Source organism: Danio aesculapii, chromosome 22 (assembly GCF_903798145.1).
Source record: "Danio aesculapii chromosome 22, fDanAes4.1, whole genome shotgun sequence".
Lineage (NCBI taxonomy): Eukaryota > Metazoa > Chordata > Actinopteri > Cypriniformes > Danionidae > Danio > Danio aesculapii.
This window is the reverse complement of record NC_079456.1, coordinates 29,741,433-29,751,363: the sequence shown is the minus strand read 5'-3', so window position 1 is coordinate 29,751,363 and position 9,931 is coordinate 29,741,433. Positions and strand designations below refer to the sequence as shown.

Here is a 9,931-nt window from a genome sequence, read left to right as displayed (position 1 = left end):
TCATTACAGGGTATTGTGTGTAGAATGTTGAAGAAATAAATGAATTTAATCCATTTTGGAATAAGACTTTAACAAAAAATGTGGAAAAGGTGAAGCGCTATGAATACTTTCCGGATGCACTGTATATGGATGGAGGAAATCAATAAATAGATGGATGGAAGAATTATTATAGATAAATGGATGGAGGAATTTAATAAATGGATGGACAGATGGACGGAAGATTGATTATAAATAAATGGATGGAGGAATGGATGGATGAAAGGAAGATTGATTATAGATATGGATGGAGGGATTCAATAAATGGATGGAAGATTACAGATAAATGTATGGATGGAATGATGGATGGGTTGGTTAAATCAATTGATGAATCAAATACTACTACTAATAATACAACAATCAACTTTGAAATAATAAACGTAAAACAAATAAACACGACACAAACCCAGAAAAGCTTTTGAAAAGATAAATGTTTATTAAGAGATAAAAACTTTTTTTTCTCCATTTTTTTCTTTTTTTTTTTTGGGTACTGTAAAATCTTTTATCAATACACTTGCTTTTTTATTTGAACGAACAGATATCCTCGAAATAAAAAAATAAAACATTTCTAATCATGACTTGAAAAAGGTTCTCTCCTACATGTATAAACACTGCCCCTTTAGCTGTTCTTCAAAAAATGGAAGGGTTTTTAAAAGGAAATCAGTCTCTGTTATTAAAACACACCATGAGACTGCAATTCAGATTCGTATTGCTAAAGAAATTGTGCCTCTTTCAACATTTACACTTTAAAATCCAACTTATAAAGCATCCCAAAAGGTACCAAGAGAGAAGCTGTTGAAATTAATCAAGCGACTCCCTTTCAATTTGGCTACAGTTTTGTTTAACTTGGCCAAAAAAAAAAGTATAATATTAAATCCAACACATTTAAACCAAAACATTGGCATAATCCTTATAGTTAAGCTTTCTAATTCAAAACAAAGAAGTATAAATTGTCACAGTAAGTAGATCTGCATTGAGCTTTTTTTTTGTTTTGTTTTGTTTTTTGGTGTTAATTCAGCATACCAAGAACGGTAGCTTCGATTGGCCCCTGTTCCTTGTTTCGGACATAAAAATCATACGCAATCACACTCTTCCTAGTACCAACTTTTTGAAAGACAGGTGAAGACAATGCATCTCGTTCTATAAAAGTATTGCACATTACATTTCGCAGCAAGCTTTTTTTTTTTTTCGTTGTTGTCGATTAGCAGTTGAGATCTATTGGTAATTGCTGAAAAGAACAGTCAAAATACAGTGATGCTTTTGAATACAAAAGGCAAATGTGATTGGAAATAAAAACATGTTCAATACAAATGATCAAACAAAATATCGAAGAGACTACCCTGAATCTATGTGGTGTGAAAATCTTGCCAGGCGCTTCACATTCTGACACCCGAAAAACATTTTGGTGCTTTTTAAATAATAATAAACATAAAAAAGTGTGATTTATGAATAGCACAGTGGATACATGTTCAAATCGCAAAAATCTGTTTGCGTTTTCTGATTTATATGCACAAAATCAATCATTTTCTGCAGACAAACTATTGACATGTGCGTATTTACTTTTAAATCAGGCCCCAATTTACGAAACAAAGATAATCAACAAAATTAGCATCCTTTTTTGTAGTAACTTCACATAGAACGATAAGGTTTAATTCAGGTTTGAATTTATTATGTGAAAAAAAAGATTTACGATTTTATTGTAATTTCGAAAAAAAAAAAGGCCTGTCCATATTTACATAGTTACTTGTAATTCAGTTTCTGATTTACAAAAAAAAAAAGGATTTCCTATTTAATTGTTATTTATTGCAATCAAAATGAACACCAATCAAAACGTTACTTACAAAATATGTCAAATCACAAAATCAATTTGCGTTTCTTGATTTATATGCACAAAATCAATCATTTTCTGCACACAAACTATTGACACATCCGTAATCGCTTTTAAATCAAGCCCCGATTCACAAAACAAAAATAATCAACAAAATTTGCATTTTATTTTGTAGTAACTCCACAAAGTGATTACGTTAAATTTAGGTTCGGATTAACTATGCAAAAAAAAAAAAAAAGTTGATTAACGTTTTTTATTTTAAATGGACAGACCTTTATTTACACGTAGTAAGTTTGAATTCAGATTCTGATTAATTAAACAACAACAGCAAAAAAAGAATTTCCTATGTTATTGTTATTGTGATAGTTAAAAACGAACACCAATCAAAACATAACTTTCAAAACATGTCAAATTGCAAAATCAATTTGTGTTTCTTGAATTGCACAAAATGCACAAAAATCTAAAATGCACTTAAATGCACAAAATCTATAATTTTCTGCACACAAACTATTGACACGTCTGTATTTCCTTTTATATCAGGCCCCGATTTACGGAACAAAAATAATTTACAAAATTAGCATTTTATTTCATAGTAACTTCACATAGCTATTACGTTAAACTCAGGTTTATTTATTATGTGAAAAAAATGATTAGCATTTTTTATTTACTGTTTTTGATTTACGAAGCAAACAATATATATAATTTTCAATTTTTTTGTAGTCATGCAATCAAAACGAACACACTGATTTTTACTCACAATTACTTTCGAATCATGTCCTGATTTACTAAACAAAGAAAATAAACAGAAGTTATTGAATAAAATGGAAACATTAATATTTAAATTAATATGTTCCAATCAGGCCCTGGTTTATAAAAACAAATACATTTATTTACCAAAAGTAAAGTAACTTTTAAAAAGTAACTTTTTGTATTTGGGATGATGGGGCTGATACTACCTTATTTGTTATTTTGAAATCAGGTCCCGATTTATTAAGCAAAAAAATCAACCAAAAATAAAATGTATTTGTATGGTAACTGTGCAAAAAGAATGGACGCCCTTTGTTTACTTTTATTTGCTACAAAATTGCTCAGTTTTAATGTATCTTTAGACAAGGGAAGAAATATTGTTAAGAATTAGTGTGAAGTAGTGCGGTCAAAAGTATCAAGTTCGGTACTAATCGATACTGAAATTTTAAAAACGTCTATTTCCCGCTAAAATTTAAGCGTCGTTTCTTAGGCAACGCTGATTGACCATTGTGTTAACATGCTGAAATGACTGTGATTGGCCGTAAAGGTCATCGGTTCACCACTCATCATCACTGTTCATGGCACTTGAATGTTAGCAAGAAATAGACGTTTTTACAATTTACCGATTGGTACTGAAGTGGATACTTTTGGCAACACTAGTGCGAAGTGTATTTCGTAGGTCATATGACTTTGGAAAGGAACACTTACAAAACAGTTAGACTTAAAAGGCTTAGTTCACACAAAAAAGTCATCCCAATCTTCTATGATTGATTTTTTAAATTCAGAACATACAAAAATATATTTAAAAAAACATATAGTTACAACAGAAGTCAAAGTTTTGGACTACATTGACCACATTTCAATTTTTGTGCGAACTATCCAATTAAACGGTGCACCACTGTGGAGAATGTAGTGTCCTAGTGGTATAGTGCATTGAAAACAAGCAGTGCTAACGGCTCAATTCGCCCGGACAGCACAATCTCCAGTCTAAACGGTTTGTTGGGACACACTTAAAGCTCTACAATAATGCATAACATCTGCAATCCCTAATTAAATAAAAAGACAATTTCACAATGGGCAAAGGTGGCCCCAAGTTTAAATCTTCATACACGTTTCACGATTGATGTTACAGAGCCCTTTGTTAAATTTCCTCAACAATTTTTGTCTAAAAAAATAATCACAGCTCAACTCAATTTCGATATGTACAAGATAAAATTTTTTGAAATTGGTTCTACGTTCAGGATACTGCTGTTTTGCGATCTGTTTTCTAGCTAATAACAGCAACAATAATAGTAATATAATAATATCGTGATAAAAATATTAAAAATACAGACAGAAAAATGTAACTTCCTCTGTAGGAAAAAAAAAACAAAACAAGGACTCCTAGTGCAGATGCATAGCAATGTAAACCTGGTCCTATGACTATGTCAAAAGTTACAGAGTATATATATATATACTTTATATATGTATATAGAATCACATATATATAAAATGGAAAAGCAGGTCATTTGAATCCTCTCACAGAGAGCGTTCACATCATGGTTTCTACGATGGTGTGTGTGGGCTTCGCCAAGCCTCCGTTCCAGTTGGGGTCCAGCGGTTGTGCCAGTTCGTTGCTTTTCGGCTGGTAGTCTGGTGGGCAAGAACTGGCGCCTCCCCTCACAGGCGCTGCCACAGCTTTGATCCTCTGCAAGAAAAAGGACATTTCAGTTCAGTGAATGTGATTTACTATGTAAAAATCAAAGACTTTTTTTTTCTTGTAATTGTTCAAAGAGAATGGAGACGCCCATATATTTACTTGTATAGCTACTACGTTTTTATTTACTAAGAGAAAAATTGATGAAGTTCCTTTTTATTTTTCCTGTAATTGTGCAAGGACAATGGACACACCTATATTAACTTCTGTAGTTACATTCAACTATGAATTTGCATTTTTCTTGTAATGGCACACAGAATGGACATGTGCCCATATTTACTTCTATAGCTATTTTTAATTCAGGTTCTTATTTACAAAGCAAAATTAAATAAAAACACTTTTCTTGTAAATGTGCAAAGAAAATAAAAAAGAAAGTATTTTAAGCAATTTTTGCTTCATAAACAAAAACTTGAATTACAAGTAACTTATCAAAAATGTAAAAAAATTGGCCTTTTTCCTTTAGAAAATGGACACGCCTATATCTACTTATATAGTAAATAAGAATCTGAATTAAAAGTAACTATGCAAGTAAATATGGGCGTGTCCATTTTCTTTACTTAGTTACAAGAAAAAATTAACATTTTTAGATTTTCGCTTAAAAAATTAAAACCTAAACTCAAAAGTAACGAAAATGTAAACATTTAATGTTTTTTCCTATAATTGCACAAACAACATGGACATGCCCATATTTACTTACATAGTTTTACTTACATTTACTTACGTTTTGTAAATAAAAACCAGAATTAAAAAAAAATTAAAATGCAAAAAAATCTTTATCTTGTAATTGAATTTTTTATATTTTTTCTTCTAATGCAGGTTTTTAATTACGATTCAAAAATGTAAAAAATGCACACTTGTAATTGCACAAAGAAAATAGACTCGCCCATATTTACTTACGTAGTTACATTTAATTTAGGTTCTTATTTACTATACAAGTAAATATGGGCGTGTCCATTTTCTTTGCGCAATTACAAGTGTGCATGTTTACATTTTCGCTTCGTAAATTAAACCTAAACTAATAGTAACAAAAGCGTAAACATTTCCCATTTTTCTTGTAATTGTTCAAAAAAAAACTGACTCGCCCATATCTACCTACATAGTGAATAAGTTGAATTAAAATTAACAAAAAAGTGTCCTTTTTCTTTGCACAATTACAAGATTTTTGTTTTAACACTTTTTCATTTTCGCTTTTTTAATTGAACTAAAAATAATAAACTAAAACTAAATAAATAATGAACCTGAACTAAAAATAGTGAACATGTTAAAAAAATTAAGTGTTTTAAAAACAAAATGCACACACCCATAAAATGGGTAATACATAAAATGGGCACACCCATTTCTACTTACATAGTAAATTAAAAGTAATTATGTAAGTAAATATGGGCGTGTCCATTTTCTTTGTATAATTAAGAGTGTGGATTTTTACTTTGTAAATTAAACCTAAACTAAAAGTAACGAAAATGCCAAAATTACAAAAAAATTTAAAATGTAAAAAACTGCACAAATAAAATGGACACACCCATATCTACTTACATAGTTAATAAAACCTAAATTAAAAGTAACTATGTAAGCAAATATGGGCGTGTCCAATTTCTTTGCGCAATTACAAGAATTTATTTTTTACATTTTTGCGTCGTAAATTAAACCTGAACTAAAAGTAACAAAAAATTTGATTAAAAAAAATTGTTAGTGTATATGCGTGTGTCCATTTTGTTTGCATTTAAAGTGCTAAAGTAAAATTTTCCCTTTTTTTCTTGTAATTGTGCAAGCTTTTATTGTAATTGCGCAAAGAAAGTTTTCTTTGCACAATTACAAGAAAAAGAAGGGAAATTTTTACATTTTCGTTACTTTTACTGCAGGTTTTTATTTACAAAGCTAAAATGTAAAATTGCACACTTGTAATTGCGCAAAGAAAAAGAACATGCCCATTTGTACTTACATGGCTACTTTTATTGTAAAGTAAATATGCAAGTAAATATGGCCGTGTCCATTTTCTTTGTGCAATTACAAGTGTGCATTTTTTTTTGTCTTTGTAAAAGTCTTTGTAAAAGTCTGCAGACTTTTACTGTCTGCAGTAAAAGTAACGAAAATGTAAAAAATTCCCTTGACTTGTAATTGCACAAAGAAAAATGGACACACCATATATACTTACGTAGTAAACAAGAACTTGAATAAAAAGTAACTATGCAAGTAAACATGGATGTGTCCGCTTTCTTTGCGCAATTACAAGAATTTTTTATTTACATGTTCACATTTTCACTTTGTAAATTAAACCTGATGCGTGATGTTTGCATGATCTCCCCGTGTTTACATGGGTTTACTCCGGCTGCTCTGGTTTCCCCCACAGTCCAAAGACAATGAATTGAATAAGCTAAATTGGCCATATTGTATGCGAGTGTGTGCAAGAGTGTTTGTTTCCCAGTGTTGGGTTGCAGCTGGAAGGGCATCCGCTGCGTAAAACATGTGCTGGATAAGTTGGTGGTTCATTGAGCTGTGGCAACCCCTGATTAATAAAGGGACTAAGCCGAAAAGAAAATGAATGAATGAATGAAATTAAACCTAAACTAAAAGTAATGAAAATGTAGAAATTGTACAAAAAAATGCACAAATAAAATGGACATGCCCATATTTACTTGCATAGTTACTATTAATCCAGTTTATTTTTACAAATAAAAAATAAAATAAAATCAATGACTTTAAGTTTTTTAATTGTAATTGCACACACAATGGACACGCCTATATTTATTTATATAGTTACTTTTATTTCAGTTTTTATTTTCGAAGCGAAAAATTTTAAAACTTCAACTTAAAAATGTTCTTGTATTTGCCAAAGAAAATGAAAATGTCTATATATACCTATACAGATACTTTTAATTCGGGTACTTATTCAATGAGCAAAAAAATCGTAATAAATTTTTTTGTGATTGCGCAAAGAGAATGGACAAAAAAGGCTTAAAGTAATGATTGCATTCTGTGATCATGATTAAAATGTGAGGCAAATGCTGTGTTTTAAGAGTCACCTCAATAAGGGGTCCGTCTGACTGGATGATTTTGATCACAACCACCATCGGTATGCAGATCATGGAGGCGAGAGCGAGGGTCCAGCCTACTCCAATGGACCAGTCTGGATACTCATAGATTTTGTTGTATCTCAGGGGTGCATATTTGACCAATGAAAAGACAAAGCATCCCTGCAGAAGAAGACAAAACAGGCATCAATTCAAGATTCAGTATGAGAAAACTGATTCATATGTAACAAAATGGCAGCTTGATGCAACTCGATAAATTTGATCAAAATTGTCTGCAAAAATGTCCAAATTAGACTCAAAAATAAATAATGTTATTCAATTAGTAGTATATTATTACAATATGTAATAAACATTGTTATTTATTATTATTTTAATTACTAGAATATTTTAATAAATACATACTTTTGACATTTTATAATAATAATACATCGTAATAAAAATCATTACAATTATTTGCTATAGAATAATACAACTAAATTATAATAATTATTAGATTTTTATTATTAGTTGTAATATAATGTGTTATTTATCAACAATTTTAACAAAGCAAATAAATAGGCAAATAAATGCAATTTGTTAAAAAATGTTAATAAATAACATATTATGACTAATAATAAAATTGAAATAATACATTTCGTTTAAATTATTAACAAATCCATTAAAATACTTATAATAATAATAATAATAATAATAATAATAATAATAATAATAAAATATAGCATTTATTTACCTATTAATATTTGCTTATTTCTATTATTATTTCTATTATTATTATTATTATTATTATTATTATTATTATTATTATTATAATAAATATAAATATCTCAATGGAGTTATTAATAATTTAAACCGAACATATTATTAGATTTTTAATCATAATAATGTGTTATTTATTAACTATTTTTAATAAAAGCAAAGGCAAATAAATAGGCAAATAAATGCTATTTGTTAAATAATTAAATAGTTAATAAATAACGCATTATTACGACTAATAATAAAAATCTAACAACATTTTTGGTTTAAATTATTAATAACTTAATATTAATAATAATATCAATAGCGACGCAGTGGCGCAGTAGGTAGTGGCGTTTCTGTGTGGAGTTTTTATGTTCTCCCTGCGTTTGCGTGGGTTTCCTCCGGGTGCTCTGGTTTCCTCCACTGTCCAAAGACATGCTGTACAGGTGAATTGGGTAGGCTAAACTGTCCATAGTGTATGTGTGTGTGAATAAGTGTGTACGTGTTTCCCAGTGATGGGTTGCGGCTGGAAGGGCATCCACTGCATAAAACAAATGCTGGATAAGTTGGCGGTTTATTCTGCTGTGGCAATCCCTAATAATCCCAGATTAATAAAGGGACTAAGCCAAAAAGAAAATGAATGAATGAATATTAATAAAATAAGCCAAGAATAATAGGCAAATAAATGGTATTAGTTAATAAATGACACATTATTACGACTAATATTAAAAATCTAATAATATGTTTGGTTTAAATTCTTAATAAATCCATTAAAATATTTATATTTATAAAAATAATAATGAAATTAGATAAGATTAAAAGGCAAATAAATGCTATAATTCATTATTATTATTATTATTATTATTATCATTATTATTATCATCATTAATAATGATTAAAATAAATAAAAATGTCCTAAAATAAGCTTAATATCTCTTTATAAAACAATTTATTTTCTTTTCCTTATCATTTTGAGGAGAATTATGCTAAGGGTTTTCTTAGCAGGTTTAAGAAGGTTCAGTTCAGTTTCACTTGGACTTTTAATTTGTCAGTAACCTAAGTCAAACGCTTCTGGTGAACTGTATGCCATTACAAAATCAGCACATTTAAGGTCTGTTTTCTTCAAAATTCAACGATCTTCACTTCCCTAATGGCTCGTTTCCACTGACTGGTACGGTACGTTACGGTTCGGTTTGGTACGGGTCACCTTTATCAGGCTTGCGTTTCCACTAACAAGGGTACCCTTTTGGTGGGCGTGGTGTATGACAGATAGTTTCAGTCGACGTCATTCTAGCTCGAGGAAATGTCTACAATAAAGCTGTACAGGTCACTCACATATCATATGAGAAGCTCTTCTCACAAAACAGATGCTTTACACACATAAAAACTTGTGTAGAAATGTTTATTACTAACTTTACTATGAACATGAGTTAATTATAACTGCAGATCAATGACAGTGCGGAACAGCCTACTGTAACGTCTGTAATTATATTAAATAACTAAATAAATGAACATATATAAACACATACAGCCCCTTACAGTCTCCGATATGTTCCCAACTACAGAAGAACTACATAAAGTAGACATTTCGCCCGTATTTAATGTGCTCCTTTTTTCCCGGCTTCTCCTTTGTTTCTTCGCCCTTCACTCTCGCGTTTGTCAGTGTCTGACAGGATCGGGGTTTAAAAGCACGTCAATAATCAAGCCCAGGTTATTATCATCAGCTCAAGAAGTTTGTTATTTCAGATATAATGTTAGATGTGCGGCGAGCGCTAGCAAGAAAGTGAAACCGCTCGCGCCTCAGACTGGCTCGTAAAAAACTACGCGGCACAGGGTAAATCTGCTCTTCTTCTTGGATTT

At 30.3% G+C, this 9,931-nt stretch overlaps 1 protein-coding gene across 2 annotated transcripts in view; it reads right to left on the bottom strand.

The window, feature by feature from the left end:
* Positions 1 to 449: 449 nt before the first annotated feature.
* The window catches only part of slc6a6b (solute carrier family 6 member 6b), a 37,271-nt gene continuing 27,789 nt past the window's right edge, over positions 450 to 9,931 (bottom strand). For both annotated transcript variants that reach the window (XM_056448131.1, XM_056448130.1), the window contains exons 13-14: positions 7,328 to 7,498; positions 450 to 4,298 (exon numbers count right to left, since the gene is read on the bottom strand). In XM_056448131.1, coding sequence (XP_056304106.1) covers positions 4,143 to 4,298; positions 7,328 to 7,498 — 327 coding nt within the window. In that variant the 3' untranslated portion in view covers positions 450 to 4,142. The remainder of the gene's footprint in view (positions 4,299 to 7,327; positions 7,499 to 9,931) is intronic.